Source organism: Salvelinus namaycush, chromosome 36, assembly GCF_016432855.1.
Source record: "Salvelinus namaycush isolate Seneca chromosome 36, SaNama_1.0, whole genome shotgun sequence".
In the NCBI taxonomy this organism is placed as follows: domain Eukaryota; kingdom Metazoa; phylum Chordata; class Actinopteri; order Salmoniformes; family Salmonidae; genus Salvelinus; species Salvelinus namaycush.
The window spans coordinates 9901696-9915956 of NC_052342.1; the positions used below are offsets into that span (position 1 = coordinate 9901696).

Genomic DNA, 14261 nt, shown 5'->3' on the forward strand with positions numbered 1-14261 from the left:
AAGAGTATTGGTGGTTCCAAACTTCTAACATCTTGGGGACCTTCAATGCTGCAGACATATTTTGGTACGCTTCCCAGATCTGTGCCTCGACACAATCCTGTCTCGGAGCTCTACGGACAATTTCTTCGACCTCATGGCTTGGTTTTTGCACTGACATGCGCTGTCAACTGTGGAACCTTATATAGACAGGTATGTGCCTTTCCAAATCATGTCCAATCAATTGAATTTACCACAGGCGGACTCCAAGTTGTAGAAACAATTTTAGTCTCATAGCAAAAGGTCTGAATACTTATGTAAATAAGGTATTTCTGTTTAATATTTAATTTGCAAACATTTCAAAAATCCTGTTTTCGCTTTGTCATTATGGGGTATTGTTGAGGAAAAACATGTATTTAATACATTTTAGAATAAGGCTATAACGTAACAGAATGTGGAGAAGGGGTCTGAATACTTTCCTAATGCACTGTATACGTATGGTCACTGTGGGGATGACGTCGTCGACGCACTTATTAATGAATCCGATGACTGATGTGGTAAACTCTTCAATGCCATTGGATGAATCCCGGTACATATTCCAGTCTGTGCTAGCAAAACAGTCCTGTTGCTTAGCTTCATCTGACCACTTCTGTATTGAGCGTGTCACTGGTACTTACTGTTTGAATTTTTGCTTGTAAGCAGGAATCAATTTTTAACCTTTATTTAACTAGACAAGTTGGTGAAGAACAAATTCTTCTTTACAATGACGGCTTACCCCGGCCAAACCCCGACGACGCTGAGCCAATTTTGTGCCACCCTATGGGACTCCTAAGCACGGCCGGTTGTGATACAGCCTGGATTCGAACCAGGTTGTCTGTAGTGACGCCTCTAGCACTGAGATGCAGTGCTTTAGACCACTGCGCCACTCAGGATAGAGTTCTGGTCAGATTTGCCAGATGGAGGGTGAGGGAGAGCTTGTATGCGTCTCTGTGTGTGGAGTAAAGATGATCTAGAGTTTTTTTCCCCCTCTAGTTGCACAGGTGACATGATGTTAGAAATGAACTAAAACGGATTTCAGGTTTCCTGCATTAAAATCACCGGCCACTAGGAGCGCGGCCTCTGGATGAGCATTGTCTTGTTTGCTTATAGCTCAATACAGCTCGTTGAGTGCGGTCTTAGTGCCAGCATCGGTTTGTGGTGGTAAATAGACAGCTACGAAAAATATAGATGGAAACTCTCTTGGTTAATAGTATGGTCTGCATGTTATCATTAGGTATTCCAACTCAGGAGCAGAACCTTGAGATTTCCTTAATATTAGAGATCGCCCACCAGCTGTTGTTAACAAAGAGACACATACCCAACCCCCTGGTCTTCCCGGATGCAGCCGCTCTGTCCTGCCGACGCAATAAAATGCTACCGTCACATCTCAACTGCAACATAAACATGTCTTCGATAAGGATGATTCAGTGCCTACGATTCAAACCTAAATTAAAAACTCCTAGATCTATGTACTGACCCTTTGTGCTGTGGTTGCTTTGACTGGGTTTCAAGCATGTGCATGGAAACCGTTCCCCTCAGGCCAACTGATAGACAGGAGGAAATGGAGTGTGAGAGGGAATAAGAATAGGGTAGGAAGAAAGAGCAGGTTGGGAAAAGACAGATATGACGGAGAATAAGATGGTATTGTGATGAGTAAATCTTCAGATCGACTCTCAGCCTTACTTAGAGCAGAGTGGTGGAGAATACATTGTGAATCCATTTGTGAATATTTTATGACAACCGAATGTGAGGGAGAATGTGGTTGTAGATCTCGGTGCGTTTAGAGGCCTCGATATCATCATCTGGTTTCCATAGCATTCTCCTAGACTACTTATTCTTCCTATCCACTTTCATTTATACTGAAGCTAAGGAGGACATTTCTCCTGTAACCTTTTCTGACCAAAACATACATGCTTATTTGTGTCTCTGTGTGTTCGTGCACACGCGCGTGGTCTTTTTTTATGCTTTTCTGTTTAATAAATAACTGCTTTGTCATTTTACTGCTGCAGTAGGTGGGTGTTTGTATTGACTGCCTCTCCCCACCTCTCCTCAGATGAGTCCATGCAGAAGCTGTTTGAGGGGGGCAAGGGCAGTGTGTTCCAGAGTGTCCTGTCCTGGGTGCCATCCCACAACCACCAGCTGCAGCTGGCTGGGGCACTGGCCATCGCCAACTTCGCGCGCAACGGTGAGGAGGCTATAGAAATACAGTTAATAGAAGGGACAAAGCCCTTTAGACCATTCTATTTCTATGGAGGGTACACATTGCCTATGGTAACAGATTGAACCAAAAAGGGTTTTATTCAGGATAAAACTCCCCTTGGATGGCTTTAATACTGACCACAATCTGGGTCACGTTACGTGGGGTGTGACTTCACAGAACGTTCCGATATTGTAGAAATGTATAGAACAGAATGTGTAGAACAGACACTTTTCTGTGTAGTAGAATAGCGAATCGGCACAACACTCAGATTGTAGAAATGCTTCTCTGTCATGTAGAACAGTTAATCAGCATTCGGCACATCTCTCCACATTCTCCCAGATGTCTTCTAGATCAGTTTTCCCCCTAATAAAACCTGCTGCCTCAGTGCGCTGAATATAGATCACAGGCCCGGCCATTAGTCATTCCATATCATTACTCATCTAAACCACAGCGTTTCGTCCCGTGTCAGCGAATCCTGCATCCAGGCTGACTTCAAACATTCACCCTGATAAATAAAAGTCCTTATTATAGCCTCCCTAATGATTTATTCCGTACATGGATGTGAAGAGAATAATCTGCATGTAACCTGTTTTTCTATCAAACGATGAAGGTAAAATTACGGTCAGAGGGAAATGGCATTGGAACATTCTCCTCCTAACACCTATCCAGTCCTTTTTAGATCTGGGGATAGGGGTTCTTCAGAACTTTGATTTGTGGAAACAGATATGTTAGAGCATGGTGGGAGCAAATGCCTGCACAGCCCATAGCTTTTACTGAGCAGTGGGTTAAGTAATGACCTAATAATGTAATGATGATTTCTCCCCCAGATGGGAACTGCATCCACATGGTGGAATCCGGCATCGTTCAGAAGCTGCTGGAGCTGCTGGATCGCCACGTGGACGAGGGCAACGTCACCGTGCAGCACGCTGCGCTCAGCGCCCTGCGCAACCTGGCCATACCTGGTGAGACTCCCAAGGCATTCCAAGCCTGATTGAGTATACTGTCAATGTTGTGTATGACTCATAGGCAATTCTTTAACATTCATTTCCTGTTCCAAGTGCTTCCCCTGCACTCGTTTGTTATCTGTGGGTGGGGGGTAGGTCTTCGCAAATGTAACTGCAAACAAGTACAGGAGCAGCACTTTGACTAGAAGTTGTTCTTTCTTTGAGCCTTAATTGGTTAATACTGGTTGAATACAATAGTTACTAAGTGTATTTTCATGGTGTACTGCATTGGCAGCTTAGAGCTGAATTGCAGTGTATAGTCCATACCTAAATAAGTAAAATAATTCATTTTCTACATGTCTTAAGGGAGAATAGTTTGAATATATGTATTTATTTATGCATTGATTTATTTAACATGTTTCATCTTTGTTTATTCTTCTTCTCCTGTCCCTTCAGTGGTGAACAAGGCTAAGATGCTGTCGGCAGGTGTGTCAGATACGGTGTTGAAGTTCCTCCCGTCAGAGATGCCTCCTGTCCAGTTCAAACTGCTGGGCACGTTACGCATGCTCATCGACACTCAAGGTAGAACACCTTTTATAGCACATTTACAACCTCTATAACGCACTGTAGAACACCTTCCTAATGATGCCATAAACCATCGGACTGTGCCTCACGTTCCTTCTTCAAATTTACCACTATCAGTGAAAGGTGTGAATGTTTCCACCCATAAATATATATAGCAACCTTTTCCAAAATAGAGGCTAGAATTCCTTCCTTATGATGCACTAACCTTGAACCGTTCTGTACCTCACTTTTTATCCTTAAATGGACCAGTATGTATTTTTTTATTCAGCAGAAATTTGGATAGGAAAGTACTCCCACAAAAGAGCCTCGGAATACGATACGTTTCTGTCAAATGTTGTTGAATCTTGATCAAGAAGGGGTTGGGTTGGGGAGGACCGGGCAAGGCCAAGTGCAAACCAGTTAGATCCAGAGTGACATGGATATCGATGGCATCCATCTTTGATTGAATTGCTATGGAACGGAGTGTGACAGTGAGATGCAGACAGTTGACAGGGTGTTAGAATAGCAGTCTACTCGAGGTGATAGGACTAACGCGTGCCCTTTTTCTGACCATGTCATTATGAGAGTTTTTTTTTCTACTTCTTCCTCCCTGGAGTTCAGGGATTCATTAGACCAAATACTAGAAAGTGCCAATTGTTACCAAGAAGTGACCCATTTTTTTTTTTTGTGTATTTTCAAGTTACCAAGTATAATAATAATTAGGAACCAAGTAATTCTAGTTTATATACCAGAAAGCTACCAATGGTATAGAGCTGTGAAATAAAGCGTTACCTGTTATTGTGTCCCCCCCCCCCCCATCCCCCAGCGGATGCGGCAGACCAGCTGGGGACCAATGGGAAGCTGGTGGAGCGTCTGGTAGAGTGGTGTGAGGCCAAGGACCACGCAGGGGTCATGGGAGAGTCCAATAGGCTGCTCTCAGCCCTCATCCGCCACAGCAAGTCAAAGGTTAGGGCCGGCTGCCATGAAAACACACCATCTGTGGCTGGCTGCCATGAAAACACACCATCTGTGGCTGGCTGCCATGAAAACACACCATCTGTGGCTGGCTGCCATGAAAACACACCATCTGTGGCTGGCTGCCATCACAGATTACATCCTGACCCATATCTGAACTGCATACACACACACACTGAATGTATATGTTATCAGCTATATTTTAATCAAAGGCTGTATCAGCTAGCTTGTCTTTACTAATCTAACTCTCAGCTCAAAATCCAATCCATGCTTTATGTTACATCATTCATCAAGGGAACAGAACAACTGAGGTGGGAGTCATGTTCTAACTCTTCCTGATATACGGTGTTCCTTGTTGACTCACGCCCAGAGACAGCGTTGTCAGTTCTGCTACATTTCCTACCCGGTCCCTCATCTGAGGAGAATGACTCGGGGGCACCTCAGACTCTGGTTGTCTCATTCTTAGACTGTAGATTTATGAGCTCCAGGCTCTAAACGTTTCTGTCCTATTTGCAGATCGCTAGATAGAATAGAACCCTGTGGAAGCACCCGAGATGTACAGTTGAAGTCAGAAGTATACATACACTTAGGTTGGAGTCATTCAAACTTGTTTTTCAACTACTCCACAAATTTCTTGTTAACAAACTATAGTTTTGGCAAGTTGGTTAGGACATCTACTTTGTGCATGACACAATTAATTTTTCCAACAATTGTTTACAGACAGATTATTTCACTGTATCACAATTCCAGTGGGTTGGAAGTTTGCATACACTAAGTTGACTGTGCCTTTAAACAGCTTGGAAAATTCCAGAAAATTATGTTATGGCTTTAGAAGCTTCTGATAGGCTAATTGACATAATTTGAGTCAATTGGAAGAAATCAGCCAAGACCTCAGAAAAAAACATTGTAGACCTCCATAAGTCTGGTTCGTCCTTGGGAGCAATTTCCAAACGCCTGAAGGTACCACGTTCATCTGTTCATCAAACAATTGTACGCAAGTATAAACACCATGGGACCACGCAGCTGTCATACCGCTCAGGAAGGAGACACGTTCTGTCTCCTAGAGATGAATGTGCTTTGGTGCGAAAAGTGCAAATCAATCCCAGAACAATCTCCATGAAACAAAAATTATTGTTTGGCCATAATGACCATTGTTTTGTTTGGAGGAAAAAGGGGGAGGCTTGCAAGCCGAAGTACACCATCCCAACCGTGAGGCACAGGGGTGGCAGCATCATGTTGTGGGGGTGCTTTGCTGCAGGAGGGACTGGTGCACTTCACAAAATAGATGGCTTCATGAGGAAAGAAAATTATGTGGATATATTGAAGCAACATCTCAAGACATCAGTCAGGAAGTTAAAGCTTGGTCGCAAATGGGTCTTCCAAATAGACAATGACCCCCAAACATACTTCCAAAGTTGTGGAAAAATGGCTTAAGGACAACAAAGTCAATGTATTGGAGTGGCCATCCCAAAGCCCTGTAGAAAATTTGTGGGCAGAACTGAAAAAGCGTGTGCGAGCAAGGAGGCCTACAAGCCTGACTCAGTTACACCAGCTCTGTCAGGAGGAATGGCCCAGAATTCACCCAAATTATTGTGAGAAGCTTGTGGAAGGCTACCTGAAATGTTTGACCCAAGTTAAACAATGTAAAGGCAATTCTACCAAATACTAATTGAGTGTATGTAAACTTCTGACCCACTGGGAATGTGATGAAAGAAATAAAAGATGAAAGAAATCATTCTCTCTAGTATTATTCTGACATTTCACATTCTTAAAATAAAGTGGTGATCTTAACTGACCTAAGTCAGGGAATTTGTACTAGGATTAAATGTCAGGAATTGTGAAACACTGAGTTGAAATGTATTTGGCTAAGGTATATGTAAACAACTGTAGGTCCTACAAGTGCACTGTACAGAAGAGTCCTATATTATTTAGAGTGGAGGTGGACTGGCCTAAGTGGCCTACCCTCTTGGAAAGTTACTGGGTGTGCAGGTTTTTGTTCCTATCGTGCTCTAACACCTGATTTCAGCTCCTGATGAGTAAAGGTAAAGTAAAGGCAGGTGTGTCAGTGCATGACTGGAGCACAACCCTGCACACCCAGAATCTACATCCAGGATGAGGGTTGGCTTCCCCTGATTTAGAGTTGTGCCCCCATTTTTGAAATGTATTTGTTTGTGTTTTCAGGACGTTGTAAAAACAGTCATCCAGGGGGCAGGAGTGAAGCATTTAGTAGTCATGGCGACGAGTGAACACATGATCATGCAGAACGAGGCGCTGGTGGCTCTGGGCCTCATCGCCGGGTTGGACCTGGGTAAGAGTCAGGGGGTCAGGGTCATGATGTCACAGTGCAGCCAAATTCTAACTACTGTGTTAGCCACATGGTATAGTAAGGGCTGGATTGGTAGCACTTTCTTTAACAGTGCCAGGATTGTGTTTAGTAGGGCACACTGTACTAAAATGTTTTGAAACAAGAAAGTAACTGTTTCCGGACAAGATCAGGTAGCACTTCCCTGTCTTACTCCGTTTCAAAATCTTTTCTATCCCCATGCTTACTGAACATGACCCGATTTATTGCATCGCTAGAATAAAATGAAAGTAGTTTGAGGATGTACAGGGTGGGTTAGAAGAACCACACAATGCAAAGCAATTTGGGACCTAGTGAAAGTGCTGTATAAATATAATTCACTGTTGAAGCTTTTGTTAGTGTGCTCAATACACACCCTTTTCTAAGAGGCAAAGCATTGACTCTGATGGTGCATTGGAATGCATTTAAACAATTGTACAAAATAATTGGTCACACAGTGTGTTTGTCATGGTTTCAGTGGGGGCCGAAAAGGACTTTGTTGGGGCTGGCCTGATACAGGTGCTCCACAAGCTGCTGTCAGATGAGATGAGTGCGCCGGAGGTCAAATACAACTCCATGGTCATCATCTGTGCGGTCATGGGTTCAGGTAAAAAGCCGGCCATTTTGAATCAGCCACTTAGAAGAACTAAGACGCAGCTTTTGCGCCAATATCCAAACTAGGGCATTGCACAGAGTAGTATACTAGTATGGACATAGCGGTATTGAATTATGGTTTAGATTTGTGCTTCCTTTAAAGACTCTTCTGCATTGGACCTGTTCTTCTCTCACCCTCCTCCAGAGCCTCTCCATAAAGAAGTGCAGGGGCTGGCCTTCATCGACGTGGTCTCCAAGCTGCGGTCGCACGAGAACAAAACGGTGTCCCACCAGGCGTCGCTCACAGAGCAGAGGCTAACGGCACAGAGCTAAAGGACTCTTAACTCCCACAACCTCCCCCAATGCCTGCCTCATATCCAATCCCTGGCCCCCATTCCTTTCTACAGAACCTTCCTCCCTCTGTGTTTCCCATCGTCACGTGCCAAGGTATCCTGTCCCTGTCCCCCTGTTAACAGTCAGCTGTTCCAGTTAACTACCCCCCCCCCCAACCCCGCGCATTCATTCTCCGCTCCAAGCAGCAGCTCCATCCATACTAAAAAAACAAGGCGCCAGTACAGCCTTTTCGTTTCGCAATAGATAAACATACAAAGAGTGAACACTTTTTATGATGACCATAGCTGTGATACCCGTTCACTTCAATAACTCGCCGATAACGTTAAAAAAAAATAAAACGTACAAAAGAACCAAAAAAAACCTGTTTGAGTTAGGTGGTTTGAAAACAAATTTAGCAGCCATGCATCCTTGCTGTGTTCTTACTTCCGTGTCCCATGTTAGCTTGAGTACCAGCCCGAATTGAAGTCGACGTGCATGTTTTAGTCCAGTTGATGGTGTATCCGTGTTCATTTTGAACCTGTCACGTACCCAAAACCACAGCCCTGGGCAAATCTTACAGAGAATAGTGTTCAATCATGTTTGTACTTAAACTGGCATTTGAAAGGAGTTTGCTTGATAATCCCACTCAATCCTCTCTCTTCCCTTTCACTTTCATACAAACCCAACTAAACCTGACTTATTGTCCCAAACAACCTTACTGTTATATCAGGGGAATGTTTAGAATGGTGAATCGTTACAGAATATATAATAAATATATCATGTAGAACAGATATGTCAAGTAGAATAGGGTATGGTGTTGACTCTGTTACATTTTTATCTGCAATGTTGTGAACGTTTCATCCCCAACTGAACATACCCCAGGCTAGAGCTCCACTAGCACATACAAGTGCCCACCTGAGCGTCCTCAGACATGGAGGAAATCATGCGTACGTTAGAAGTTAGAACCTCCAGAAGAACCCAGTCTCTCACTCCCTGGTCTCTGGGTGTGTACAGTGAAGCAGTCAGCCATACCAGGTATATACTGTCTGGATTTGTTGCTTTTATCATGAGTCGGGGACCAATGGGGTAGCGCTGCACATTTCAGAAGATTCCTGTATCATATTAAGTGGTTCCTAAGTTATTTAACACTACCCCCCCCCCCCCCCCCCCCCCCCCCCCATAAGCCTGTCAGAATGGGACAGTCTGGGGACACCCTCCCCTGTCGACTTGTGGTACTGCTCTATGGTTTCTCCCTGCCAGTTCTTGGTTTGCATGTGTGATGGTTTCTCTCCCACTCGAAGTATCGAGAACATGCACATTCCAGCATGTTGGATACTGCATTAGGTGACATAGGCATTTTTTTATTATAAATTATTTGTTTATTATCGGCACTTTGTTCTTTGTCAGGTATGAATGGTAATTTATCAGATTTGTAACCTTACAAAGACACAATCCAATCAAGATGTAACCACCAAGTAACTGCATTACGATATTATAAACATAAATATTTGTTGTAAATGTCATTGATGAGTTGTACATTTGGAAGATTGTAACTCGAACAGATAATTAAAGATGATTGTATCTTGATTGATAATTAAAGATGATTGTACAATTAATGTATTATTTGTTGTTCCTAGAGTTTGTACTGCCTGTTGATATATTAAGAAGAGGGGGAAGTATTTTTCGTATTATTCAAAAGCCGCTCTAATCATGTTTCATTCATTGTGTGTCAAACGGGGTTTTCTGAGCTATGGTGTCACCTAGGCTGCATTCCATTTCAAAAGGTTGCCCCCTCCCATCTATCCTAGTTCACTCCTCTTCATGGATCTGGGACAACTAGGTAGGGGTAAGCAGGAGCCCCATCTAGAATGGAATCTATCTTCACATGCCAGGCTTTAAGGCCCTTTGATAATTATGGCATACATTAGTAGTTTTGACAGTGGTGATGAAATGTCCATTGATCAGATTAACACCTACAGTTGAAGTCGGAAGTTCACATACACTTAGGTTGGAGTCATTAAAACTCGTTTTTCAACCACTCCACAAACTTCTTGTTAACAAACTATAGTTTTGGCAAGTCGGTTAGGACATCTACTTTGTGCATGACACAATTAATTTTTCCAAAAATTGTTTACAGACAGATTATTTCACTTATAATTCACTGTATCACAATTCCAGTGGGTCAGAAGTTTAAAGGCACAGTCAACTTAGTGTATGTAAACAGCTTGGAAAATTCCAGAAAATTATGCCATGGCTTTAGAAGCTTCTGATAGGCTAATTGGCATCATTTGAGTCAATTGAAGGTGTACCTGTGGATGTATTTCAAGGCCTACCTTCAAACTGAGTGCCTCTTTGCTTGACATGGAAAAATCAAAAGAAATCAGCCAAGACCTCAGAAAAAAATTGTAGACCTCCAGAAGTCTGGTTCATCCTTGGGAGCAATTTCCAAACACCTGAAGGTACCATGTTCATCTGTACAAACAATTGTACGCAAGTATAAACACCATGGGACCACGCAGCCGTCATACCGCTCAGGAAGGGGACGTGTTCCTTCTGTCTCCTAGAGATGAACGTACTTTGGTGCAAAAAGTGCAAATCAATCGCAGAACAACAGCAAAGGACCTTGTGAAGATGCTGGAGGAAACAGGTACAAAAGTATCTATATCCACAGTAAAGTGAGTCCTATATCGACATAACCTGAAAGGCCGCTCGGCAAGGAAGAAGCCACCGCTCCAAAACCGCCATAAAAAAACAGACTACGGTTTGCAACTGCACATGGGGACAAAGATTGTACTTTTTGGAGAAATGTCCTCTGGTCTGATGAAACAAAAATAGAGCTGTTTGGCCATAATGACTATCGTTATGTTTGGAGGAAAAAGGGGGAGGCTTGCAAGCCGAATAATACCATCCCAACCGTGAAGCACGGGTGGCAGCCTCATGTTGTGGGGGGTGCTTTGCTGCAGGAGGGACTTGTGCACTTCACAAAATAGATGGCATCATGAAGATGGAAAATTATGTGGATATATTGAAGCAAAACATCAGTCAGGAAGTTAAAGCTTGGTCGCAAATGGTTCTTCCAAATGGACAATGACCCCCAAGCATACTTCCAAAGTTGTGGCAAAATGGCTTAAGGACAACAAAGTCAAGGTATTGGAGTGACCATCACAAAGCCCTGACCTCAATCCTATAGAACATTTGTAGGCAGAACTGAGAAGGTTTGTGCGAGCAAGGAGGCCTATAAACCTGACTCAGTTACACCAGCTCTGTCAGGAGGAATGGGCCAAAATTCATTCAACTTATTGTGGGAAGCTTGTGGAAAGCTACCCGGAAACGTTTGACCCAAGTTAAACAATTTAAAGGCAATACTACCAAATACTAATTGAGTGTATGTAAACTTCTGACCCACTGGGAATGTGATGAAAGAAATAAAAGCTGAAATAAATCATTCTCTCTACTATTATTATTTATTCCACATTCTTAAAATAAAGTGCTGATCCTAACTGACCTAAGACAGGTTATTTTTACTAGGATTACATTTCAGGAATTGTGAAAAACTGAGTTTAAATGTATTTGGCTAAAGTGTATGTAAACTTCCGACTTCAACTGTATGTCACCGTTTCTAATGAAATGAAATCAAATTGTATTAGTCACATGCGCCGAATACAACAGGTGTAGACCTTACAGTGAAATGCTTACTTACAAGACCCTAACAAACAATGCAGTTTAAAAAATTACAAATAAGAAATAAAAGGAACAAATAATTAAAGAACAGCAGTAAAATAACAATAGCGACACTATATACAGGGGGTACCGGTACAGAGTCAATGTGCTGCGGCTCCGGTTAGTTGAGGTAATATGTACATGTAGGTAGAGTTATTAAAGTGACTATGCATAGATAATAACAGAGTAGCAGCAGTGTAAAAGAGGGGGGGCAATGCAAATAGTCTGGGTAGCCATTTGATTAGATGTTCAGGAGTCTTATGGCTTGGGTAGAAGCTGTTTAGAAGCCTCTTGGTACCGCTTGCCGCGCTCGGTCCTCCTTTTCCTGTAGTCCACAATCTATTAGAAATCGTTCCTTCAGACTTGGGCCATCCAACTGAGGTTCAAAGCACCATTGACAAATAAATGAATGAGTCCGGCAGAGAAAGAGGACGCCAAATCACTTTGTCATGTCCCTTCTTTATTAACAATTAACACTATTAACAAAGTCAGCAGGTCAACAAAGAAAATTATTTCTTTCATGGAAATGAAAGAAAAACAGTAACTTGTTCTCAGGGCAGAAAGGAGTGAGATTGGTTAAGATCATAAAAGTCGTGTTAAAGGCCAAACTGGGAATGAAATGAAGAAACCACTGATGGCAACCCTTGTGTTATGCCCTCTGCCACCCAGGACACCACCCACCAGCCTGACTTTTTGCTCTTTTCACTCTAAACAGTCAAAATAAATGTTGAAGGTCAACTTTAGAAAGGTTCAAACCAGGGACCTTGTGTCACACAACCCATGTTTAATGCCCTCCTACCTCCCCTAACAGCATTTATTTTATTTAACTCTCACCTGTCACTGGTCACAAGTTTCACCCCTGGCAGTGATTGGTTAACTTGGTTAAAAGACCATCCACCTCGGTCATGGCTATAAGCGTTTGTTAAATTAAGTCAGTTAATTTTTGGGGCATTTTATCTAACCCTTATCCTAATTCTCCTAACCTGCAATGTAAATTCTCCTAACCTGCTGCCATAAGTTCTCCTAACCTGCTACGAAAAGTCAAATCTGACAAAAGCTGTATCCAATCTTGTCAAAACCATCAAACCTCCCACTTGGCCTTATGTTTATTTCACTCTCACTGGTCCTTGAAAGTTCCGCCCACTGATAGTTGAGCTAGAAAACTGAAACCACACAGGGATTTGAACCAGGGACCTTCAGCATGGCAACCCAAGTGTTAAACAATCCACCACCTACAAATATGACAGCAAGTGAGTTTTCTTTTCACTCTCACTGGCCATTGTAATGTCCCACCACTGGTAGTTTCACTTTCATCCAACCAATCACATTCAGCCCTCAGAACAAAATCGAATAAGGAGTAGCAGGGATTCCTAAAGATTGACACTATTCACTTTGAGGTATTGAAAACAGAAGACCACCATAGTAAGGAATGGACATGAACTGAAAAACAGGGATACAACTTTATTGAATGTTTTGACCATTAAAAACCTGTATGTAGAGTGTGCAGAGATCAGACAAAATACATTGATACTTAAAACACCCAGTGCAGTCAAAAATGTGATTATCCTGTGTTTTAAGTATATTTCCACACTGAGGTTGGAATAATACTGGGAACATGATGATAATGTTCTTTTAGTGTCAGAGCTGTTTGAAAAGACCCCCTGAAATGTCATCCTGTTTTGGTGGATGTAGTTTTACCCTTCCATGTTGACACCACCATGCTGTAAATTAGTTAATAGACCAATTTTTATTTTTTTACCTTTATTTAACTAGGCAAGTCAGTTAAGAACAAATTCTTATTTTCAAAGACGGCCTAGGAACAGTGGGTTAACTGCCTTGTTCAGGGGCAGAACGACAGATTTTTACCTCGTCAGCTCGGGGATTCAATCTTGCAACCTTTCGGTTACAAGTCCAACGCTCTCACCACTAGGCTACCTGCCGCCCAATGAGAAAGAGTTCCAAACTTCTCTGCAAATATCAGCTAATTTTCAGTTTTCCCCCTCCCAACTCAGACCACTCACAGTCCTAGAGCAATTGCTCTTTGTTAAGAAGAGATTGAAACAATAATTTTTTTATCCCTTTTTTCTCCCCAATTTCATGGTATCCAATTGGTAGTTAGTCTTGTCTCATCACTGCAACTCCCATAGGGAGTCGGGAGAGGCGAAGGTCGAGAGCCGTGCGTCCTCCGAAACACAACCCAACCAAGCCTCACTGCTTCTTGACACAATGCCCGCTTAACCCGGAAGCCAGCCACACCAATGTGTCAGAGGAAACACCGTACTACACCTGCGGACCGTGTCAGCGTGCAGTACCCGGCCCGCCACAGGAGTCACTAGAGCGCGATGGGACAAGGATATCCCTGCCGGCCAAACCCTCCCCTTACGCGACGCTGGGCCAATTGTGCACCAATTGTGCGCTGCCCCATGGGTCTCCTGGTCGTGGAAGACCCTTAGACCACAGCGCCACTCGGGAGGCCAAGAAGATATTTTTGTTTATTTTCGACCATTTTAATTGAAAACAATCACAGTAAAGTACTTAATTGTTATCCAAAAATGATTTGATATTGAGATAAAAA

At 42.8% G+C, this 14261-nt stretch overlaps 1 protein-coding gene across 1 annotated transcript in view; it reads left to right on the forward strand.

Annotated features, from left to right (window-relative positions):
• LOC120030658 (rap1 GTPase-GDP dissociation stimulator 1-like) overlaps positions 1–9586 on the forward strand; it is a 57964-nt gene extending 48378 nt beyond the window's left edge. The window contains exons 9-15 of the mRNA XM_038976096.1: positions 2069–2200; positions 3043–3177; positions 3616–3741; positions 4550–4689; positions 6880–7006; positions 7518–7646; positions 7839–9586. Of these exons, the coding sequence (XP_038832024.1) occupies positions 2069–2200; positions 3043–3177; positions 3616–3741; positions 4550–4689; positions 6880–7006; positions 7518–7646; positions 7839–7966 (917 nt within the window). The 3' untranslated portion in view covers positions 7967–9586. The remainder of the gene's footprint in view (positions 1–2068; positions 2201–3042; positions 3178–3615; positions 3742–4549; positions 4690–6879; positions 7007–7517; positions 7647–7838) is intronic.
• Positions 9587–14261: the final 4675 nt, after the last annotated feature.